This window comes from Molothrus ater, chromosome 8, assembly GCF_012460135.2.
Source record: "Molothrus ater isolate BHLD 08-10-18 breed brown headed cowbird chromosome 8, BPBGC_Mater_1.1, whole genome shotgun sequence".
NCBI lineage: Eukaryota > Metazoa > Chordata > Aves > Passeriformes > Icteridae > Molothrus > Molothrus ater.
In genome coordinates, this window is record NC_050485.2 from 30,546,282 (window position 1) to 30,571,543 (window position 25,262).

The following is a 25,262-nucleotide window of genomic DNA, read 5'->3' on the forward strand; positions in this document are numbered from 1 at the left end:
ATACCAGAGTGAAAGTGCAGATAATAAGAGATTTTAATCTTTTAGTAAGATACACACAGAGTAAATCTAAACATAACCTTCCTGCAAGGTACACAGCATAAAACAGCCTTGAAGAGAATTCTTGTAGAAAATTATATTCTATTTCAGGCTTGCCTAAATAAATCAGGGGAATTCATCCAGCACTCCTCACTTTGAACTCACAGAAAGCTCTGACTCACCCCTTTGCAATACTTTCTAGTAGAAGGAGGTTCACAGGGTCAACTTTTATCCCTAATCCTGTGGAACATTCCTCAGTGCCTCCAATCCAGCAGCTTTATGTGTGCCAAAATACAGACTGCAAAATTCTGGCAGCGAATTTAAACATGCAGAAACTGAATTACAGGCTGAGTAACTCCAGTAGTGCTCCCACCTTACATTACTTACACCTATATCTCTTCATAAATTGCACTCAGAAAAAAACAAGACCATGTGTTTCAAACCTTGAAATTTAGGTGTGACTGTGATTTTTTACAGTTTTATGCTCTTTGCATCTGTCAGGGAAGAAAATGTTTCATTAGATTAGTAATAAATGTGTACTTAAGTTTGATAACAGCCTTACTACTAAACCACTCTTACTTGCTTTCTTCAACTCTGTTCTATAAAGAAGAAAGAATTGTATTTTCCTTTTATATTGCCTTTAAATATCAAAGGCAAATGCCATTTTTTTTACCTACAGGATTTAAACCCAGCTTTCAGAAAATAAAGCAGCACTATGAATTAAGTCTTGAGATGAAGAAATATGGTTTTCAATAAGCAATTTCACAGCAAGAAAAATCTTGATGTGGTAAAATATTAATATATTCAACTAGAAATGAAATAAATCATCATCAAAATCTTAGAAGCATTTTAAGGTCTTCTAGACTACACATAGATAGGACTGACTGGGGGGTGCAGTAAAGAAAACCCAACTTTTGTGAAATGTTCAGTCTGGCATGAACCTGAAGATAAAAGAAAAAAAGATACTTAGCACATGCTTTCAACACCCATCTATAAATACTAAAACAGGTATAGACAACAGAAATCAAAGGTTTTTGCATTACAGGGGAATATTAAAAGTGATACCTGAGGTGTTTCTGCTAAGAACCAGATGCAAATGCAACAGACTTGTCTTCTGGTGCATGAAAAGCAAGAACAGCTCTGTTGACTAGAAACATAATTAAAGTGAGAAACACAGCAAAAAGGGGTGTGGAAAATGAGTGAAGCATGGCCCTGACAATAACTGAATCAGAACTCACAATTCAAGCATCCATAGGCATTTTCTACAGTGAAAATAACTACAAAGGAATCTCTGTTTCTACAGCCCCAGGAAACTGAGACCTACCTGGATCCCTCTAACAAGTGCCTTGCATCTTGTCTTCCTTTTACTCAGAAGTCACTGACAGGAGAGACCCCAGAAATACCTCTCAGTAAGGTTTTGCTGTTAGAAGCATTTCAAGGAAACATCAAGTTCTAAGTCATGCAGCTTGTCAGACACTTGGCACTGTGACCTTGGAACATTAATTCAAAGTAAAATGTCACATACCTCCGCAAATTTCTATGCATATATCTTGTAGGACAGTTCCTGTGTTCTTCCACAAAAATCCACAGAACAAAAAGGTGCTGGAAGGAACTCTTTCAGAAGGCAATGTGAACACAGCATCACCCTGCCTGAAGTCTTCAAAATGCAGCATACATTCAGCAATAGCTGCTGGTCCTCTGACCTCAGGTATTGAACATTTCAAAATGTATCAGCAATACATGTTACACTTCTGGAACAAGATCTTGTTATAGGCATACTTCAAGTTTATATAAATTTATTCCCTTTTGAAAATATCCATTATAAGTGATTTGAGACATGTTACTGGACCTTCATACCCTTGTTCCATAGAATACAAAAATCCAAGTAGGAGGCAAGATTCACTTTGGAATAGTATCCTAGAAACATTCACATTTTATTTTTCTTAGTATGAAAAGAGCCACGTTTCTAGCTAATGTCACAAACACAAATTCCTCCTACAAAACCACAGCATGTACCTGTAAATGAAAGAAACCCCAACTCACACCAAAATAGCAAGAGTTCAGAAAACATTGCACCTCAGCTTTCTCTGAGTATTTGCAAATATTCAGAAGAGATTTATTCTGTACAGAACACAAGCTTTGCAATTTACCAAAGAAAGGAGCAAGGCATAAATGTTTCCAGCCTTTGACTGTGCAACGAGATCTGGTGCAGCAGCTGTAGGATGGAACAGCAGCTTGAAGCAGTTGAGTCCAAGGTCTATTTGTGCAGACTCCTTGTGCTTTCTGGTGCAAGTAAAACTCAAGTAGAAATGGTTCTACAAAGGTATATTGCAAAATTAAATAGTCTTGTTAATAACTAAGAGGGTAATTTTCCCCCCAGTCAGTACCTGAGTTGGAAGATTTAGAATAAACAATAAATATTATCAATTAGTCTTTCCCATCACACTTGATAACCCAGCACAAAAGGAAACAAATCATTTGTGGAGTGAAAAAAATCTGCCCTATTGAAAGGAACAAAAAACCCATGAAGAGCATTTTTCATGGAACAGCAGCCCAGTAATAATTCCTCATTTATTAAAGTCAAAGAACTAGCTACTCAAATGGAGGACAGCAGCTTTTCATCATCCCCTGTGATATTTACACTTTTACAGAGTTGGCTCTAGTAAGTCAATTTCCATCCAGGAAATGTGAGCATTATCCAGTGTTTCATGTGGTAGACCTACAATTCTTATCCAGTTCTTATCCCTGTTCCAGAAGTTGTCAAGCATGGGAAGATGTTCAACAAGCAGCTGTGCATATCCGAAACTACTCCAGTTATAAAAACAAAAAGGTCAATATAGACACGCAACAGAATGCCAAGCTAAGAGGTCTACATTAAGCACAAGTCTACAAATTCAGATGCTTAACACAATTTCCTCCTTTGTTTAGTCACCTTCAGTGTTCTAGGTTGGCTGTTTAATATGGAGCTATTTTGTGAGGAACCAAAGAGGTTATGTGGTTTCTACTTTTGTAATTTTAAAGCCACGTTACATTAAGCAAGCAGATAAAGCAAGTTTGTGTCTGAAGGGTCACAACCCTCAGGGTACAGCTGCAGTGTCTGTGCAAACCTGTGGTGATCATAAACGTGTTTGATAGTCTGCCTTGGCACTGCTGCACCAGGCACACTGACTGGGCTGTACCACCTACTGTCACCATCTTCCTCCTCCTCCCCTTCCACACCAGCAGCTGGGAAAGTGCTGCTGAGAATCTGGGATCTGTGAGAGCCAGGTTCATGCAAGGAATGGTAACTGAGCCACTGTTTCAGAAGGGAAACATTCAAACACCATCACCCATCACTACAGAAAAGTCAGTTTACACTGAATTCCCTGACAAATCCATTAAGTGTTTTTCTTCTAAACAAAAAACAGTCTGTGCAACTCCGTGTCTTATTGACAGCTTCAACACTAAGACAGAAGGCAAGGCCATGTTTCTTTCCACAGCATATCAAGAATACTTTAATAACCAGTAAGATTCAGATCAGCTTTAATCAAAGCATAGGGAGCTGTGTATTTAAGCAAGAATAACTTGTATTCAAATAATCATTACTGATGTCAAATTAACGTTCTGAGTCATTACCCTTGAAATGTCAGTGAGCAGAGCATGTCATTCACACAACCATGATCTACATCAGCACACAGCCTCAGAAGGACAACACAATCAGCGTTCACTTGTCAACATGAAGTCCTGTTTCTTTTTCAAGTAAAACATTCAGTAAACACTTCAGCATTTTCTTTGATTTGAAATTATGGTACAGCAGGATGGGATTTTATCCATGTGATACTGAAAAACACAACAACTTTTAAGGGTTTTTTTTAAACAATCAACTGGATTCATAGAAGTCAGCTGAAATGAAACACGACAAAGACCTTCCCAGAAGCTACTGCCTTGCAGTTGCCTTTTTATGAACAGAAACTTCATTACATAGTAAAATCCTTAAATTTATCAATGTGGGATAGGCACCACAGGTGATCAGAACAAATGAATTCTCACTCAACTTTCAAGAGAACCTTCTTTTGCTCTTACAGCCACAATCCAGATCCCAGATTATATCTAGATATGAAAATTCAAGCTGGAACAAGGCAGTTCTTCACAAACCCCATCCATTTTTTGGACATATACTGAACAAAAGATTGCCTGTATCTTGCAATGTAAGAACAGTGCAACAAAATCTTTTATTGCTGACCAGGAAACAGTTTCACGTGATCAAAACAAACACTTGTGCCCTTGTTCAAAAACAGTCAGATAATTAAGTATCAGACACTAATCATGTCCATACAGTTTAAGTCTGCTTCCTTGTGTACAAACACAAGAAAAACAAATCACTATTTTTCTGCAAAACTAAGCCTTATTCACTGTGAGACTTTTTGAGTGAAATGAAGGCAATGGTTCTGGTACAGTGAATCGCTTCTCATGAAGTTATTTAGTAAGAAGAAGGTTCTGCAGGAAGAGTATGTCTAAAAACTGTTAGCAAATATACACAAGGAGGCAGGATTGATGAGAAGCTACACGTAACCTTAAATTTACAGCCTTACTACTGCAACTCCGCAAAATACAAAATGATTTTGTAGGAAAAATTTTTAAATAAAACATCTTTTACATGGTTGCAAGTGCATAGTTTACAAGTTCAGCCTTGTCTGCCTGTTGTCAGTTTTACAGCAAAGAGGGACAATGCTTTGACAGATGACAAATACAGGATAAGCCCTTTATCATGTTCCATTTTTATTGAACATTTTCTGCAAATGCAGATTACAACCTTGGTTTAGGTTGCACGCATCAACTTAAGCCATAATAAATCAGTGTTTCTGAAATCCAAATTCTAGTGGTAAGGGTTAGGTAGTGGTCAATTTCTGTAGTTAAGAGAAATTACAACAGTGTAAGTGTCACTCATAAAAGCAGTATGGTGCAAGAGGCTCTTTGGTGCCAAAAAATTGTCAGTGATGCATTTATGAATGCTATAGAGTAAAAAGCAATCTAATTTACAACTCCTCCTCGCAGTGCTAGAGAAACATTAAAGGACACTGGAGACCCCCACACCTTGAGCAGTCTGCGAAGAAATATCACCATTACAGAAAAGCTGTATAAAAATCAATGACAAAAGACTTAAATCAGAAGGTATATCCTATCTTTCATCCTGAAATACAGGTCAGGTACGGCCCAGCTCTACAGCAGGCATATTAAATAATCAGATTTAAAGTGATCTACACATTGAGACCTGAAAGATCACTGCCTTAATCTCACACCCATTTATATGGGCATTTATGTGGCAATGTACTTGCATCATCTATATCTTCAGTAGCGCCTAAAGAACAAACTGCCTCCACACCAGCATGCACCCAGAACAGCCATATGGCAAACACCTAGAAGGATGTAGAAACCCCAGATTTCAAGTGAAGTCTAAGAAATCCTAAAGGAACTCACAATTCGTATCTCTACTGACTCGTGACTTTTTAAACCAGCTGAGTGTAACAAAAGTACAGACTTACTTGTGAGGTTTTCCCAAACTACAATGTATAGGCCGATCCTCGCGTAGATATACACATATGTACAAAATGTATAGAAAAACAAGAGTCCTGTAGGCAAAGATTCCTATCTTGAGTGGAAAGACACTACAGATAGCATAAAGGAGAAAAGGAGATAAAGGGCCAATTCTGCCAGCACGAGCACTCGTGGTTCCACACCAACCTCAGTCATTATTGCATGCATTAGATGCCCAGAGTCACAAGCAGCTCTGGTGCAGCTGAGCCAACTGACTAAACTGCTCTTCCAGTACATCTCACTCTCAACCTGATCTAAAAGTCAAGGTACTACTTCACACATCAATAAAAGAGGAGGAAAGAAAACCCTCATGTGATTTGCTACAGCAACAAGTGTAGTTATTTGCACAACCTGGCTGGGTTTAACACAACTGCAAATCTCCATTTCAAAACAGACTACTCTACCTCGCAACACCTGCACGGCCAGAAACAGAGAAGAGAAAATACACAGCTTCTCAGTCACTCACTTAGAACTACCATCTCTAAAAACCAAATGTTCTGTTTCTTTTAAAATGCAAGTTTGCTGCACTGAGCTACCACTGCAAATCCTACTCTTTTCCTTCCAACCGTGCCTGCCTCAGCATTCCAGATGACAGCTGAGGCATTTGCACCCTCTAGCTGTCACAGGGAGGACACATTACTTATATCTAACTTACATTCATTTTCAACTTCAAATTTATTGAGGCAGTTTATATCAATGTATCCATAAAATAATTCAGAAATAACCCAAGTATACCATTTAAACATCTTCATGATTTATCCATTTACACACTCAGTACACAAACAACCCAGCCTCTGTACAAGTTCATCACATGCAAACCATCCATAAAGACAAAAACTTTAATTAAAAATAAGTCACAACTCAGTGTACTGTTTCAACTGCATCTCCATTTACCAAATGGCACATTGAATATTCTCTAAAATAAGATGTTTTTAACAATCTTGTTAAAAAATTCTTGGGCAAAATATTTCTAGACTTAAAAAACATCAAGATTTTTCAAAACACTCAAGATACTATACAACTTATAATAACCTTGAAATAGGTTTACAAGGTTGTTAACCAAGGTATTTACATACCAAATAATGTAAAGCAAAAAATTTGTATTTCTAATGACAAAAAGGTGATGCATTAAAGATTTATGAAATTAAAATTAAGGCTCTTTGTTATAGTTCTTTATGTAACTTTACATAATAGCCAACTTTGGAAATGTCAGTCTTGCACATTCTTGTCAATCTACTGCATTTAAAGCAGTAGGGTATATTAAGTATTACTTTGAATAATTACATTGCTACTTCTATGTTTGAGCATGCTTTTGAAACACTGTAATTATGAAATATTTACAATGTGTAGCCTTCAAACTTTATGTAAAAGCCCAAGTATGACTGTCTGATTTGAATACAAACAACATACTTGTAAAAACACTTTTACTTCTCAAAATTAAATGTAAACTACTAGAGTTTTAACAAGCAAACCAGCTCTGAAAAGTTTCAACGTGTGCCTGAATGTGGACAGTAAAAGTTATGTGAAATTTCTCAGACAGTACTGATTTCATTTCAGACTGAACTGTTCATTGTATCAGCTGTTTTCTGTAAGCATGTAGAAAAATTAAATATTTTTTTAAAAAATTATTCCAAGACCTACATATACTTTGAACTATGTCCATAGGTTTCTTGAAAACTCAATACTGTCTTGCAGGTTGTAGTGATTGGTCCACAGTTTATTTCAGGATGTGTGTTCAACTAAAAGCAACTCCCTGTTTTTCAACGTCATTTCTCTTAAAAGCACAATGATATAAAACACTGAAGACAAAACAAAAAAAAAAAAAAGGAATGGTAACCTCAAGATCAAATTCATTAGCCATTTCTCCTACTATATCAAAATTTGTAGTCAGAATTGTCTTTATTGACTTTATTTTTAATTTTTGTACACAAAGAAAAACATGTTCATATCCATCATGAACAAAAACTTAAAAAGGCAGAACTAGAAGACATTTGTGTCCTTCACCAAAGCAAAGCTGTGCTAAAGGTTCCAAACATTTCCATTTTTAAAATAAATATTTTCTTTTTTTTTTTTCATTGTCTACATTCCAGTCTTCAGAATGTCACTGGAAACTGCAGCCTATCATGAAATACACACTTTTAAACAGAGTCCCAGCTCACTGTGTTTGGTAGCTTGCCATACCATATCCAGCTTGGTTAGGTATTACAGGAGCACCTTGTCCCTGGGCAGGTTGAGCACCAAATCCACCCATCCAGGCAGCAGATGGAGATTGGCTTAAAAAGAAACAGGATGGTTAAAAACAGTGGGGAAAAGCAACTTAAAATATATATATATATAAACATACTTCCTACACAACTACTTGTATCAAAATAGAACAATTTCTTCTTCTTTTTAATGAGTAATTCAGGTTAAGCTCTACAACATGTGATTCCTGAAAATATCATGAGCTTTTTAAGAACAAAGGAGAAAAAAAACCCCACAAACCTTGGGTACCAGTTGGATATGACATCTGCCTCCCAAGGCATGAACACACACAGGTGGCTGGAACTCAACATCAGTGATGCAGAAATGCAAGAAATACCCAATACCTCATGGGCATGAACACCAGTGATAGGTCTATCAGGGCTTAATATGTTTAATTGGCACCAGATAACGAAGAACTAGGCAAACAAGTTATTTCAAAATTATGTTAAAACAAAGAGTTCTTTTGAAGACTTCAATCTTCAAGAGATCCATTATTAAAAGCCCACACAAATTCTGAAACTGCACAAGTTCAAGGGTCTGTGTTCCTTCTCTCCCTTGTAGGCAAATATCCAGGCTCCTGGCTCAGACTCAACACCTCAAGTCAGAACCCAGAATAGATTTAGGTACCAGACAAGACCACCACCCAAAACTTTTCCACACTGGGTAGTCTTTGTGCCTCTATCACACGTGAAATGTGCCACCAGGTACAAGTCTGAGTAACTCACCCCAGTATCTGCTCATGGCAAGCACTGAACATAAACTTTAAGCACACAGGAGTCCCCCCAAAACCTTGAAACCTTGTGCAATCCTTGACCCAAATGAGTCTGAAACTTAAGCTACAGCATCCTTGGAATATTCTAACAAAATTAAATATAATTACTCACTCTACTCCAAAACCCTGTTGATTCCATGCTTGGCCGTACATTCCATATGATGGTACTTGCCACCCATTAGCCATATATTGCCCATACTGTTGTGGGTTTCCATATACTTGGCTCCATTGTCCCCACTGACTGTAATCCACCTGCAGAAAGAATAATCCATTGTACTTCAGGTTCTAGAGATGGTTTATATTGCATTTGAGCTGCTGAAGGCAAAGTTTTGGCTATATCATTCAGAGAGCTAAAACAAGCAATAATGAGATCTGAAAAATAAGATGTCACTATGACTTAATTAGATCCTTGTACTGAAAAATTTATTTGTGTGTGCTTGAAACCCCAAAGACTATTTGGTTGGACAGCCACCTAATCTGCAGTTAGCAAAACAGCAAGAATTAAAATTACCTCAAAGTTTCTCCCTATCTTGGATCATATCCAGAAGACAGTAACAGATATTCCATCAAAATCACTAGCCCAATTTGATGAACTGGAACATAACTGAGACAGAACATGGAATTTCATAAGAACTCCACCACAAAATTTAGCCATTATAACTGGGAAGTCATTACAGGTATAAACACAATTGCTTTTGCAATACAAAGAAAAGGTTAGGTACAGTTACCTGTTGGAAATTTTTAGTCATATCAGGGGATTCTTTACCCCAATAACATTTAACAACATGTCCTTCAATTGTGGTTCCATTAACTGAAACAATAGCATGTGCTGCACTTTCATGGGTTGAAAACCTAAAAAATATAAAAAAACCCAATGTTATGTTTTACAGTACTTCCACCTGATTACTTAAAAAACAGTGACTCCATACATCCAGAGAAAAACATCTGCTTTCACAAACATTCATCTTCTCAGGTAAAAATGTTGGTGGCCCTTTTTAAAAATTCCAAATTATTCTATGAATATATGGTGACAGCTTTTATTGTATCAGGACAAGTTAAATCAGGTGAAATTACAGAGAAATGAAGTGTTACTGCATGCACAGACCCAGAGATTTTGCTTTGTCTGTCCATACCTGACAAATGAGTAACCTTTTTCTGGAAACACCCTTATTTCCATTATCTGTCCAAACGGTGAAAAAGTCTGTCTCATAAGCTGATCTACAACATAAGATGTTGTTGAATTAGTAATCATCCTGGTGTTCAAAAAGTTTCAATAATAAAAAATAAGAGAGCACTTCATACCTGTTAGCCCTGAGGCAATTCCTCCACAGTACACAGTACAATTTTTTGGACTTGACTGATTTACTACATCTTCAAATCTCAACTGTTTTGTATTATCTATAAAGAGAAAAGGCTGGTTTTCAGCAGTGGGTTGACAGTAACCTAGACACTTACCTCGTACACAAGCATGAATTTCACATTTAACAAATACATTATTAACAAACACATTCAATATTTTATGACTATGCTGATACAACATACCAAAAAAATCTAATCAAGATCTGGAAGGCAAGCTAATATGTGATTTAAGTGACATGATTTTGGCTTTTGTTTAATTCCCCCACTGAACAGTGAAAAGACAGCAAACACAACACAGCATGACATGAAGCTCTTACTTTCTTGTGTACTTTTAGGGGCTGGTGGTTTTCTTGTTGCCCAGTTAGTTCTGATCTGGCGGCCTCCCAACCACTGGCCTCCCATGTGTACAATAGCATTTTCTGCATCCTGAAGAGATTAAAACAGAGATTGTAGCACTTCCAAACAAAAATCATGTACAAATCTACTCCCAAGACGTGGCTATCAGTTAATTCCACTGACAAAACCAGTAACAGTACTAAGAAGAGTATGAAATTCTGAACAATCAGAGCAAGCAAACAAACATTAATTAACATGAAGGCAACTGGTTACAGAGAAGGCTCTCAGAAGTCATTTGGTAAAAACTTCCTCCCACCCATTTTCTACACAGGATGGAGGCCAACTGCAATCATATATATATAAACTACCTGTATACATGCATGTACATGTGACACACACATTTATACCATATACACATATACCATACAAGCATCTGCATTAGAATGTTCAAAAGCTGCCCAAAAAAGTGGGAAGCTCACACAGATGGCAGAAGCAATCACTGAAATAAAATAACTATCACTAAATGTTTCTTTTGCTTCCTGCAGGTGTGCAACAGATGTTTTGTAAGTTCTCTACATGTTAAGGTCATTGTATGAACACACATGAGAATCCATGGTCCACTTTTTATCTTGAACATGCAACTGAAGACAATCTTTAAGTTCACAGTGCAAGCAGAAGCACTTGGTAAGCAAGGGTAAGTTTGCTAACAGCTGCAAGAAGCAATTTGTCTCCCATTACTTTGGAAGAAGACAGGTAGAGCAAACAGTTAGTGCACATTTGAAATGCTTTTCCAAGGGCACAAAGCTTAAGGAAAAAAATGCCAAGCACAAGGGACAAAGAAAATGTGGACAAGTTAAAGGTGAGCTGCTCCCAACTAGAATTCTCAAACTCAGGACCTTGATCTTTCTAGGTTTTAAATATATTGAGTACTCATTTTGAAAACACAGAAACACAAAAATGAAATTACAAAAGACGACCAATAAGAAAAGAAAAACTCAATCTAAATGATAAAACCAAACCCACCAGACAATGAAACCCCCCAATTGATTCAAGCAGCCTTGGCTCCTAAAACATGGTGAATACATACTGAACTGACAAGGAAAGGAAACACTCTCTGATGAATCTTGCTGCTATCCTGCTTGAGGACCACAGCTGAGATAAAAATGGAACAGTGCCCAGGCCATAACCGATCCAGTCCAATGCAGGAGTTCCATTTTCTCTTAACTGTGTTATGCATTAAGAGCTCAGGCTGGAAGTCTGGGAGCATATCCCACTTCCCCAAATCCAGCAGAATGATACATTCTGAAAAATGGGCCTTGAAGTACCAGCTCAGGACTGTCACACCATAACCCTACAGGTGCAGCTACTGTGGGAATGAACAACAATCAAGACATGAAATTTAGAGTACTTTTTAGTACTGTGTTTAGAATTCATCCATTCATTTTGTAGAATGAATACTAATTTCAATTGGAGTTTTTATGGCTCAGTCTAAAAAGAATCCAGTAGCTTTAATTCCATGACTGTCACAGTTCCCCCGTGGTCACAGAAACCAAACAACTGTATGATAAAGGAAGAGGGGTACAAGGAAATAACAGCTATTTCTTTTTCTATTTCTTTTTCAGCTGTAACACAGAACAAAGAAAGTGCAACTGGAAAAACACACATAAATCAAGGCATTCAATTGCAGTATCTTATGGCATTGGCAAATCTGAAGAAATTAAAACCTGTTCTCTGATTAGGACAGCTCCAGAAATCTGACATTTAGGACTTCTGACCACACAAACAGGCTTTATATACCTAAAATCCTGAAACTGTGAGCTTGTCCTATGCAAAATATTTAAGGAAAATGATTCACAGTTTCCCCACATTGTCCTAAACATACATCCAGCTCCCGTACATGTAAATTTGTTTCCCTGGGTGAAGTCTAATAAACAGCAAATACATAAACAGGCAAAACTAAAAATGGAAAATAGGGACTATTTTAAACCTGCACTGTGATTACTCACCAGTTTGTTATAAAAAGATACAAAACCATAGCCTTTTGACTTTCCAGTTGCCATATCTTTAACTACCCGTGCATCCCTGTGAAAAGAAGCACAGCTATATGAGGGTAGTATTGATAACCTGCAAAATAAAAACTAAAAGGAACCACACACACTGTATTGTGAGCATAATTTTTTCTTATAAATTCAGTTAGCCCTAAAACTACAGTCATTCCTGAACTCTCCCTATTGCTTCTTTACCTGTTAGAAAAAAGCAGTAGGACAAAAAAAATAACATGTAATAAACATGCAACCTATGCACATAACCTATACTGGCTATAACTAGAATGTTCAAATTTGAAGTATAAGAGAAACAAAGTTTCCTTTTCTAATATTCTATTGGCTAGGGTCCTCTAAGGTTTACTGTTCTATAAATTACTGTAACAATTCTATCTAATTTACCATGCATTTTCTAAATAGTTAAATGTCTTCTGCCTAGTGATACAAAATATATGAAATATTAAAAAAATCGAAAAAGAGGAAAAAATAGGAATTAAAAGGCATACATGGCCTGTTAACAGATTTCTTTATTTTTCTTGGTCAATTCTCTACCATCATTTTGGAGTTTGGGTAGCTGTAAATTTTGAAAAATTGACATTTTCAGAAATTTAAGAAAGGAGAATAAAACTAACAACAATGCTAAGCACACCAGTACGAAAACAACAAATTTACACAGAAATTTTAGTGAGTAAGTTAAAATGATTGGAAATATAGAACTGCACTGAATAATAGAATGTTAAAATGTAAATACTAAAATATGTATATATAAATAATGTATAATAAGAATAAATAGAAATGAGAAAAAATCTACAACTGAGTTCCAGTGTGCACAGTTCCTTGCAGTTAGCCTTCAAGATCCTGTCCATTCTTATGAGCAATTCTGCAAAATAACCAGAATGCTATTACTTTTAATTGTGACTTGGACTTTAGAAAAACTGCAGGTCTCAGGTATAAATATAGATTGAGAAACAGAAACCTGAATTATTCTTTTTAAATTGATTTTTAAAACAGTACTACTTACCACATTAAGAGACAAAAAGCAAAGTAAACAAAACAGCAGAGGTAAGAAATAAGATTTATGATTCATTTAAAAATATGCGTACAGAACAAGAGAAAAATAAGAATTTTGTTCTTAGAAATATACTCCTGAAAAGTAGTACAAAAACGTTCATGTGCAACTTTGATTTTTATAAAGATAAACTGATAAAAGATTAACAGACTTTTTTTTGTAGCAATACTCTTTAGCACTCTCAAGGACTTTGTGATTTAGGATCACCTGAATTGTCCAAGAGAAGTTTAAAGAAACATTCTCTTAACTGGCAGAAATGTGCACATATTGTAAAGCCACCATTCTTTCATTTCAGATATTATAATTGTAATTCATCCCATTCTCATCCAAAAAACCAGATTTCATTCTCATAAGTATTAGCTTTTTCAAAACATTCCCAAGTTATTAACTAGTTGCTTTATAGAATTATATTTCAATTGCCCAGTTTTCCACACTGCCTATGAAATGCAGCAAAAATGCACATAAAACACACCCAGGATACAATATATATAGTATGTCAAGTCACTACTCTGTACACATTCTCAACAGCAAAAAAACACACTTAGAGCAGTAATTAAATTTTAATAAAAGGTTGAAGGACATTAGCATATAAATTAGGTTAAAAGCACATTGCTTTCAGCAAACCAGAGCACAATTACATTACTGCATTTACATTGTGAAACACACTGAGATTCAACCCCTCTTTACTACCCACCCACCCACCACAAGAAAATGAACAGCAGAAAAATTATCTCAATAGATAAGAAATAACATTTCAACTTTGAAAGACATTTTCACTATCACATTTTCTGACCGATATTGGAAATGTTTATGATGATACTTACGATATTTTACCAAAAGGAGCAAATGCTGACTTGATGTCTTCTGTTGTTATTTCTGGACTTAAATCTCCAACGAACACGTGGAAGTGATCTGAAAATAAATAATTTACTAATCAAATATTTAACTGCTATCTTAAGTTTCAACTCCTGAGAAAGTGATGCTCTGCACACAGCTCTGGGAACCAGGAACGCTCAGGATTCCATGTGAAGAGCAGCAGCAATTTAATCTGTCCACTCCGGTTTCCCCGGTTGTAAAGCAGAAACAGAAGAATTAGTTTGCAAAATTCTATCAAACACTAGATGGGAAGGAGAGAAGTTATGTTTAAATGCATTTATGATAAATTATTACCACTTTGTGAAGTATTTGTGCACAAGTGATACTGTGGCATTACATTACTTACTGGATGTATCTTTTTTCTGGCTACTTGGTGTTGTTGCCCAGTTTACTTTGACCTCCTGAAAACAAGTATAAGATTTAGTATAAATTCACAAAATTCTTACATTTTATAAGTTCATTCAAGGGTGGGTTACAACTGTCAATGTTTACAAATCATCATTTAATATAAAACACCATCATAAATAGAAGATCACAAATAATACATTTCCTAAACAAGACTTACTTTTTTATATCAATACTTTTAAAATATTATTCTATCAATATTTAATCTTGGTAAAACATCTTCAACGGTTTTATTAATATTTTCACACAAATCTATAGTCATTAAATCTAAGATTACCATGTGAGCAACTTACCTTTCCCAAAATTTTTCTCCCATTCATAGCAGCTAATGCAGCAGCTGCATCTCTGTGTTCATAAAATTCCACAAAGCAATAAGGGTCATTGCTTGTATGCTGCAAAACAGAAAATCCAACAGAAGAGTTGACCCTTCTGCTATCGGGTTGCTGAGAAGAAAATCCAGGAAAATATATTACTTACAGCTAGAAACTTTCAGAATGATTTGCATCAGATTTATGAAATAGCCTTTGACATTACACTTAAATGCAAGAATTTTTAAGATGGATTTTTTTATTAAAGGTCTAGCAGTTTCTGAAGGATAGCTTGCTTTGAATGAGGACTGAAGTTTACTGAACTAAAAATAACTGAGCAGAAAAGTGATCTACAAACTGGATGGAAAGTGGGGGGAAAAGGGAAAGAAAGGAAAGAAGAAAGAACTGCCTCATGCATATACTCAAAGCTAGAAAGGTTTATTCCCCAGACACATTTTCACCAATTTTCTCTTGCCCTACTTAAGAAGTCTTTCCTTTTATTTGACTGAAAACCACCAGCAGGCAGCAACCTGGAACCTGCATAGTGTCAGTCTCAAGTGAAAAATGACTGGGAAATAACCTTTTAAAAGAACTCAAAATAGTTTGACTGAGGGAAAAGGATACTAATCAATTGACTGTTAACTCTGTTAAACCTTGAGTACAACCTGTTTTTGTAGGATGGCCTAACAAATCACCTTTAAAAATACTCACTGGCAGAGGTCACTGAAGTAATAAATGTACCAGAGTATAAAGTGCAAAGAACAGAAGAGTTTTCTGAAAAGCTGATCAAGTGGAAAGGATGTTGAGAATGCCAACTTGAACACTGGATTTGATCTACCTCCAGGATGTAATGAGTACAAAAACAGTTACCAAAACATTTTCATTAACTATGCAGCATGTGCATGGACCAAAATGATAAAATATAATTCTAGAAACACTAATATTACCCTAAACAAGATATTTCTCACATGGAAAGGGAAGGGTCTAGCAGAGAGGAACTGCTCTGGCATCAGTATTTTCACTATCAACCTCCCCCAGTGCAGGTAGAACACAGCTGTAACACGAGCTAAGAGAAGCCTTTTCCAGCATTTTTATTTAACTTCTGACAACCCATACACACTTACACTGATGAACAATTCTAATCCTTCCTCCTAAAGCTGGATTGTACAGCTTAAACATGGTTCTGTCTACTTGTGAAGCTGTGAAGATGCAACAGTTGAATGGATCACAAGGCCCTTGTACACCTAAAATGGTCTTGGAGTGTGAAGTCTCCTGAACACTGTCACTACCTGGGGCCTCTAAAGGATGCACAATGAACAGATGAGAGAAAATGCACCTGAGATCATAAAGAAAGTTTCAGTCACAAAGTTCTCTACAAGCACACTCACCTCAGATGGCCCAAAAAAGAAAGCCTTAATTCACCCCTCCTCCCACACTACCTTGGGAAACCCATTTAAGGCTTCTTCAGGAAATTTGGTGGTTTATGCTTCAGCTGAAGTACAGCCTTACTTTTAGATTGTAGGGAGGTCTTCTTTAGCCCTGAGAACTTGTCTGAACATGAGAGGAATCTCTTTTGCAGACACTCAGAACTTTAGGTGTTAAAACTATCTACAAATACTGTGCCAGCAGCCTGAGTATTAGATACTCCCAAAAGAAACACCTGAAATTTTTCAACACTTGATGTGTTCATGTCATATACTCTACAAAAGAAAAAGAATGACTTGATACACCTAGCTAAAATGGAAAAACCACAGGTTTTTAAAAGGTGATGGTGGTACTAACAATGGTAAGAATGACCTAACCATGACACAGTCCCCAGGACAGGTTTACCACACACTGTAGAAGGATGGACTCTGTGGCCAGGTCCTGTGACAGTCCAGAATCCAGTCTGCACTTCTGTGACAGCTTATTGGCAGCTGCTGAGGTCAGCCCAGTGCAGTCACCTCTGAGGCACTGAATACAGCTGCCAGCAGTTTTTGTTTATCTACTTGTTTCATGAAGATGTCTCACTTACGGAAAGATTTAAAACCACAAAGCCTCAACCAAGGTAAAAATGTTGGAATTTCCCACCTGATCCTCAAGAAACCAAAGTGCTGCTAACAGCTCTCACCCAGCCAAAGGTGGGAGCAGCAGCACCTTATGTCTGTAGAGCACATGACAATCAAACTGTTTCTTCAGAGAAGAACTAACAACTGTGATCTCTCAGCCTTCTGTTATTTTTCTCCAATAAACTTAAAGCAAATCCAGCAGAGAAAAGTGTCACATGGGAAATTATTAGTCCAGACAAAGATGAGAGTGATTAAACAAGCAGCAAGTTGATGATAAGCTAAAAACAAAGAAACAAACAAGTTGTGTGACACATTGAAAGGAGAAGAAGCCCACAGGGGAGTTTCTGGTAGCATTCCTAAAGAAGTCTGGTCACAAGACCTGCCTTTTAATACTTTCATTAACTATCCTGACAACAAACTAATGTAACTGTCCTCAAGAAAGCTGTAATTACAAGTTAGTAAGAAGCATAAGCTGTAGTAAAAAGTATGAAGAGTACAGAAACTAGACATGAAGGACCAAAGCTTAAACCTGGCTGAACTCAGATTAGTTCCTGCCTGCTCAAAGCTTACCAGTTACAAATGTAGAAGGAAGGAAAAATACCAGGGAGAGAGAAGTTTTTTAGGATGTGTCAAAAAGCTCACAGAAATGGCTGCCAAACATAAAGGTACCAGAGTATTTACACTGGAGATAAGAAAATATTAATACTTACCAACACTCTGTGCAAAAGACTTTATCTGGAATACTATGGAAATTTTGTCACTTTGTTTCAAGGAAAAATTAATTTAAGAACAGACAGGTGCAGACAAGAACTATTTGTACTAGTACAGACAAGAGGTATTTGAAGTAGTGCAGAAAGAGCTGAGGAAGAGTCAAACTTATTTTGAAGGACTTCTTACTTTTCATCTATAGCAAAGAACCATTTATTCAAGAGGGACAAGAATTACTGAGGCTCATGTTCAAATAAAGTGAAAAATGTACAAATAGCCATGAATAACACTTGAAATAATAAGGTTTCTGATCACCAGAACAACGTGATTTGCAAAGAGGGGGTAACAATCTTTTAAATAAAGTGGAATCTCATCACCAGCTGACAAAAGCTAAGTGAGGGCTACAGGCAAAAGCACAGGATTGCACACACCAGGTCTCTCCTGCCAGGAGTTATCCCCAGAGCCAAACACAATGAACCCAAAGAAACCCACTGCCAGTAATGTCAAAAGAAGCCCTCAACTTCATTTCTTTTGGATAGCTTAAGGTAAAGTTACATTACATTTGCTACCCCCCAGATGTGGAAGGCCTTACCTCTGTTATCATTTTACAGCTTTTGCATGGTCCAATCTGGCTGAATAACTGAAGTATGAGAACCTCAGTCACATCTCTGGAGAGGTTTCCTACATAGCTACACAAGGAAACAAAAAACCAAGATTTTAAACCAGAAATTGTCATCTTTTAAAACGTAATTATGGTTTTAAAAACTTAAACAACTATAAAGAATCTTCCTTTAAAACATCTCAAGTATTTTAAAGATTATATTTACTAATTATTTCATAGTTATAATGCAGTACTCTGTGGTTTCTGAATTATAATACTGGCTACACAACTGAGAAGTGAAGCTCAATGCAGACAACACTGGACACCAAGACCTAGTGCCAATCATTTCCCTGGCACAGAGATGTCAAAAGCACAAAGAACATTGCTCAAGAATGTTGTGCAGAACAAGCAACCAACTGGGCAATGATATTTTAAGTTTCACTTCCCACTGAGTATCTCATCAAGAATACTTCTGAATGTGGTACAAACACACATCTCACTCCCATGAGCTCGGGAGCAGCTCTCGGACAAATTGTGCTGCCTTGCAAACAACCAACTCAACTTTGCTGTTTCCCTGAGCATTTGGAAAGGCAGCCCACTCACCAACAGACAAGGCAATTTATGCAGCATTCTGCCACAGGAATGCACTGTGCAGCAGCTATCTCGACAGCTCTCACCTTTGGAATACCCCCCAAAATTCTGGCAGTGGTATTTTAATATCTCCCAGACTTCTTTATTTTTGTTAGTTTGTAAATCTTGAGAAATAATTCCAAGTTTTGAAATACGTATCAAGTTTAGATAAGAGTCCTAGATTTACCAGGTCAATAATGGCTGAGAAAGTCTTGAATGCAAAACTAAATTCTTTTCAACAATGTGACTAATTTGTAATCAAATTGTAAACAAAGTGATCAGTTAAGAGAAAGGCTTGTCACAGTAACAGATGTCACAAGCCATCAGCAGAGGGACATTCATCACCTTTACAAACAAGCCTGTCAAGGCATAAAGAATTCAAGTGCAACCAATAAGATGAGCAGAACCTTCTGTGATTTAGAAGCTGAAAGAATTTACATTTTACTCATTTTACTCTGGTCATTACAGAATGTCATAAAACTGCAAACTCAAGTCAGCCTGACCTGTTAACAGAGTGAACATAAATGTGAACAAGCCTTTCTTACTGCTCACAGACAAATTATTTTGAGTTAGCTAAAGGTGTGCTCTGAAATTGCTCTGAGAGGCAACCCTTCAAAATTTTTCAAAGGCAAATCGTGTTTGGCAGCTGGACTTTCATCCGGATCAGCAAAATCAAAACAGACACTGTTTGTTTTCATCAGAACACCACACAACCCTATCAACAGGTGTTTGTTTATGTTCTTCTTTCAGCAACTATGAGCCAATTCTGCACTTTCTCAGCAGGACTTCAAAGCTACAACATCCAGAGTGACTTTCTGAAGCACCACCTGAATAGAGAACATCCACTAAAATCCTTCAGGTACTCATTATTTTCTTATTAAATGTGTATGAATTAACACAAGTCATTGACAGAAGCCTGGATTGTTATGAAGCTTTTCAGTAGAGAAGTTAAAAACTGCAGAACTCTAAGAGCTCTTACAGGACAAACTGTCCATCTCACTGACTTTTCAGTTCGATCCTGAAAATTTAGTAGTTAAACATTTATCCATACTTTCTTTCTGAAATACTAACTAAATTTTTATTAATCATTCACCAAGAATAAATTGTAAACCACTAATAGTTTTTAGTGGAAATATTAACCTTTGAAGATACTACTAAAATCAGATGGCAAATGTATATCCCAGTAGGAATTCCAACATAAAGGGTCAGTTTATTGTTAGTACTGGTTTCCTCTGTATGCTGTAGTATTTATTAATGCTGAGCCTTCACAGCCCACTGATACAGTAACACTGATAGAAATTAACACATTATTTCTACTGCAAACCAGATACAGTAAGGAATACAATTAACACTAACAAGAAAAAACCAAGTATCATCCTCTTCTGCATAATATTAACATGTATTTGAAAAACACAAGAAGGCTGAAAATCAAGCTGGAGAATTCCTCTTGGTCTGACAAAAAATTTAAAAAGAAAAAAAGAGCAGGGAAAGCCATTGCTCAGCAATCTATTCAACTAAGGTAAGAAAAGTTACACTAATTGCTAGAATATTTCAGATATATTAAGTGGTTTTTTGATACCACCATGCCTTCAGCAAGATAGTTGTGAGAATGCTGCATCATAAACCTCAGCTATGAAACAAGCTGCCTTTTCATAAAAATCAGGACCACCTTGACTGCTAGATTCAGATGGGATGTGAAATCCTACTGGTCCATTAATTCCCTAAATGTTCCAAGACGAATGCTGCCTTGGTGCACAGTGTCACCATTAGTCAGAGGCATTCCCACCCTTCCCAAGCTGCTAAAACTCAAACTTCAGGAATGCACCCACTGAGAATACTGCACAGTAAAGGTTCACACAGCAAGGACAACACTCAGCCCCAAATCTCTCAAACTAAATGTAAAATATGGAAATCCAAATCTCTACAAATTTGAAACAATCTGCTAAAAAGTAAGACTTGATGGTTACTTCATGTCTTTAAGCAGACTGCAGTAACATCACCTCCTTCAGTACAGTTAGAAACTACTTCAATAAAAACACACAAGCAAACATCTTAGGTGTCAACGTCTGAATGCTCCAGAACTAAAGAAATCAAGATATTCACCACATTAGGAGCAGACACCTTACCCTTCTGGAAACACAAAACGTGGCTGAGCTGATGCTAATCACCCACTACACATGGCCAGCCCATGCTCAGCTTTCCCCTCCTAGCTCCATTGACACCTGATGTAACACAACAGCACCTTCTCTTCTACCTCAGGAAATCAAAATTATCACAGACACACCTCAAGAAACCAGAAGACTCCTAACATGCTATGTACTGTATTCCAGTCTTTTTGGACTGATACATTCTAGAGGATGCATTATGCAAATTTTTTAAAATGATGAAACCCAGCAAGGCAGAAGCACTTACTAAACTCTTATTGGTGGCTTTGGATGATGTGACAGGGCAGCAAAAGTTGTGGCTTTTTGCACACAGGTCATAGTGTTTGCTCCCTTCTGCAAGCCTGAAGCACTTAAACACCAATTAATAAGCAGCTACAAAAAAACCCCAACAAGCCATAGACAGACAGATGTCCTGACACACATTTTTATCTATTACACTTCTGAATGCTGCTGGCAACACAAAGAATAACAAACTACTTGAAATTCAGAGATGTTGTACAACTATCTAAGGAACACAAGAGGCATGTATCAGTCCATAATGAGTTCTGGAACTCAACTCTTTGGCTTGAGCAGCAAAACTCTCTTTTTGAAGGTAAACAGGTTTGTATTGCATGCCAGACAGGGAGGTAAGAAAGGGAGATTCACAGCCACTACCTTTTAGGTATACAAAACTCCTTTACACTCTTTTTTTTGAGGAAAAATAGTAAATCTGATTTCTCACTCACACAGGCAACACACAAGAAATGGCAGTTTCCATATTTAAAAGGGCAAGTTATGATAAGCAATAAGGTAATTGATGTGGAAATTCTAGCAACTCTGCCTAGTGCTTGTGAGCTACTGGAAATAAAATGATACCAAGAATAATCCACTATGCAGCCTCCTCCAGGAGACAACATTCCTGTACAGAGCTGAACTGAAGGAAGTTCAGGAAGAGTCTGGGAGAAGCTTTACTCCTGCACCTTATCCATACTCCAGACTTGGAGTACAGCATGGCAAGGCTGATGAGATAGCAGCTGTAGGCATGCAGTGATTCAGAGCAGTCCCAGAACACCTCCAAATCACACTAAACATTTCTAAAAACTTCAACAAGAATATACAACTTTGCAACTTTACTGGCTGCCTGCAAGAACTGATAACATTAGCAGCACATCAGGTTTCTGATAGTTTAGTTTTCACTTTAAAGTAAAAGCAGGACTTTGATACAGCCTGTGCAATCTAACAGTACTCACAGAGAACAGAGCTTGCAAGTGTTCTATTAAAATGAAAAACAACAACAACAACAAAAAAATCAGAAGCTCACAGCTCATTTTAGGACCAGCTAAAAAATTACATGTGACAAATCATGCAGAAGGGCCCCCATTCCTGGAAAGTTTTTTGGCAGAAAGTATCTAAGGTTATTCTTCACATTTCTATGAAGTTAAGAAATAAAAATGCAAACAGTGTCAGCATTCTATATTAAGCTTCAGAAAATATTCTGAATTCTTAGAGGTTTATGACTGACCTATCATGACTGGACTAAACATAACAGCCCTGTAAGTACTGCAAATTGGAACAATCCTTATTCTGAGCTGGTTAAGATGGACATAAATGTTGAGTGAACAGTGGTAAGGTATGTTTTGCTTTTTAGAAGTTAAAAAAATGGCTTTCAACTGTTAAATAAGAAAATTCCTTCCTAATTTACAGATTTTGGATCTCGTTTATTCCTTGAGGAGTAAAAAACTAAGACATTCATAAAGTTCTGCTTACACTATGAAGCAAGTGCTTTTGCACATGGTGAAATAGCTACTGAAACAATTTGTTCTTCACTTTCTCTCCCCTCCTCCTCCCCAAATACACCAAACAATGAAAACTTAGAAGTTCAACTAACACTATTTTTATTTGTTCTTCTTGGGGGACAGTGAGTTTTATTATGACACCACAACTGCTCTATATGAAAAGCAGTGCTCAGGATAATAATCTTTAAAACACATCTTGCTATTCTAAATTTAAAGAAATTTCAGATAAAAACTAGGGACAAGAAGGTAAAATGGAAAAAATGCTACAGCAAAATTTTTGTCTTCCAAGCAAAAAGCCTACAGATAATTACAGGAAAGTAACCCTTTGTGATTGTGGTTACTACAGAACTACTAGGAAATTAATGTGCATGCTGTTTATTAGTTTAACAAATGAAACAGTCACACGTGTGCAATGAACCATTTGGGGCAGCTGTGGAGATGCTAGTTCAGACATCTTAGCACAAATTTAATTTTTTCTTGTTAGTAACTAAGAGGGTTAAGTCAGGTCCTTGATGGATGTGATCCTGGGAAGGACCCACGGCCACTGTGGTACCCAAACTTGTTAGCACTAAAAGAACATCTTAAATACCTACTGGGACTATAGCAGTTCTTAAAAAGAAAGAAAAAGAGCCAATAATGAAGAAAGGAGCCTTGAAAATAAAACTGAATAAAACACTGTGTGACTCTGCTCTTTTCCCTCCTCCTATTCTAAAACAACACTTCAACCTAGGTCTGCTCTGAGGGCCAGGCAAACTCAGATCATTTGGATAATCAACACAAAAAGCGTTTCAGATCTGCTTACTTTAATTATGCACCTCAGGGAGCAAGGACTAAGTACTTATACTACACTATAAACAAGTTTAAAGAACTTTTGCAGACCTAGAAAGGAGAAAAAAACAAATTGCCTTGCTAAGCCTTAAATGCCAAGTCATCATTTTGGTAGTGAGAACAGAATTATGATACATTTTACTCTGTTTCAGTAGTTTCTTTAGGGTGGCTTTCAGTCCAGACTATCTCGGAGAGTTTTTCTGAAGCCTACTGTCCTGAAAGCTAAATAGACAAAGATTTCATTTGCACAGTCCTGAGCGTCCTGAGCTGTGTTTTGTCATCTGGGCAGCCCGAGCATGAGCCTGCCTTTCTTCCAGGGACAGCCCGAACACTGCACCGCTCCCAGAGCCCCAAACACCCTCTGGCAGCTGCTCTGCAAATCTGGGAACTGCTTAAAATCAGCAGCAGCACAAAATCCCTGCTCTCGAGTGCCCAACCACAAGTGCGAGCCTCCCTCCTTTAAGCCAACAGGACAAAGAAAATTCATCAAAACCACACCTGCAAAGCTAAAAAGAACCCAGCAGCAACCCCAAAACGCTCAAATTCGTATTTTCAAACAGAAAACGGATGACAGCCACCGAGGGACTAAAGAGCGCGGAGAGACGCGGCCAGCACACAGTTATTTCTTTCTGCTGGGCCCGATACCCTGTTATTGAACCACAGCGTGACACGCTGGAGGGAAGAGCGATCCTTCCCGCTTTCCCGGCGCTCCCCATCCCACCCACCGCCGGCACAGCACAAAGAACTTTCCCAGCGCCGGCACCGCCGTGCAGAGGGGCCCAGGGGCGGCCTGTGCCCCCCGGGGAAGGCTTGGGACCCCCGCCTGCAGCTCCAAACGCGCGGGGACGGGCCCCGGAGGCTCCGGGGACGGCCCCCGTTACACGCCGGCTCCAGCCGCGGCTCGCCCGCGTTTTCCTTGGATCGCTGCGGCGCCGTCTCCGTGCGGGCCGCGCTCCGCTCCCGCTCCCCCTGCCCGGACCCCGCTATCGGCCCTGCCGCACACGCTCTGTCCCGCTCGGCTCCCTCCGCTCCCCCGGCACCCCCCGAGGCCCCGGCCCCGCTCCCCGGGAGCGCACCCCTGCCCCCGCCCCGCTCCGCCCCGGGCCCGCTGCCCACCCCGCCGCCCCCTCCCCACTCACAGGGTCCTGGGCTGCCCGTCGTCTTCCATGATGGTGGGCGAGCGCCGCTCTCCGCAGCCGCGCCCGGGGGCAGCGCCGGAGGGGCTCGGCGGCGCACGGAGGCGAAGGGAAGGTGAGGAGGGTGCGGGCGGCCCCGGCTCCCCCCGCTCCGCGTCGCCCCCGCGCCAGGTCCCGCGGCCGCAGATCCCGAGCGGGAGAGGGAAGCGGCACCACAAAATGGCGGCCACCACCAGACGCTCAGGAAGCCACGCTCTGCGCAGGCGCCGCCCCGCGCGCTCCCGGACCCGCTTCTCCTTCCAGGCCCCGCGGGGCGCGATGGGGATCGTAGGCACGGCCGGGCACGGCGT

General features: G+C 38.4%; 1 protein-coding gene across 3 annotated transcripts; it reads right to left on the reverse strand.

Moving 5' to 3' along the window:
* Positions 1 to 4,228: 4,228 nt before the first annotated feature.
* TIAL1 (TIA1 cytotoxic granule associated RNA binding protein like 1) lies at positions 4,229 to 25,125 on the reverse strand. Of its 3 annotated transcripts, none has more exons than XM_036385207.2 (12): positions 24,916 to 25,125; positions 18,370 to 18,466; positions 15,007 to 15,156; positions 14,655 to 14,709; positions 14,257 to 14,344; positions 12,328 to 12,403; positions 10,303 to 10,411; positions 9,929 to 10,024; positions 9,760 to 9,844; positions 9,355 to 9,478; positions 8,739 to 8,878; positions 4,229 to 7,883 (listed from the first exon to the last, which is right to left on the reverse strand). In XM_036385207.2, exons 1-12 carry the CDS (start codon positions 24,942 to 24,944, stop codon positions 7,766 to 7,768), a joined length of 1,167 nt encoding a protein of 388 aa, XP_036241100.1. In that variant the 5' UTR covers positions 24,945 to 25,125; the 3' UTR covers positions 4,229 to 7,765. The 3 variants fall into 3 exon arrangements, with proteins under 3 accessions (XP_036241100.1, XP_036241101.1, XP_036241102.1); XM_036385208.2 differs by having other exon boundaries at positions 15,007 to 15,105; positions 24,916 to 25,123; XM_036385209.2 differs by lacking the exons at positions 14,257 to 14,344; positions 14,655 to 14,709; positions 15,007 to 15,156; positions 18,370 to 18,466; positions 24,916 to 25,125 and adding an exon at positions 12,870 to 14,106.
* Positions 25,126 to 25,262: the final 137 nt, after the last annotated feature.

What these genes read in the sequence shown, in the direction of transcription:
- TIAL1 (XM_036385207.2), bottom strand. Translation starts at nt 24,944, where the DNA reads ATGGAAGACGACGGGCAGCCCAGGACCCT. An exon ending in CCCTAAAAGTACACAAGAAA is followed by an intron (nt 10,025 to 10,302) that starts GTAAGAGCTTCA and finishes TTCTCTTTATAG; the next exon opens with ATAATACAAAACAGTTGAGA. An exon ending in CAACAGGGTTTTGGAGTAGA is followed by an intron (nt 7,884 to 8,738) that starts GTGAGTAATTAT and finishes TTTCTTTTTAAG; the next exon opens with CCAATCTCCATCTGCTGCCT.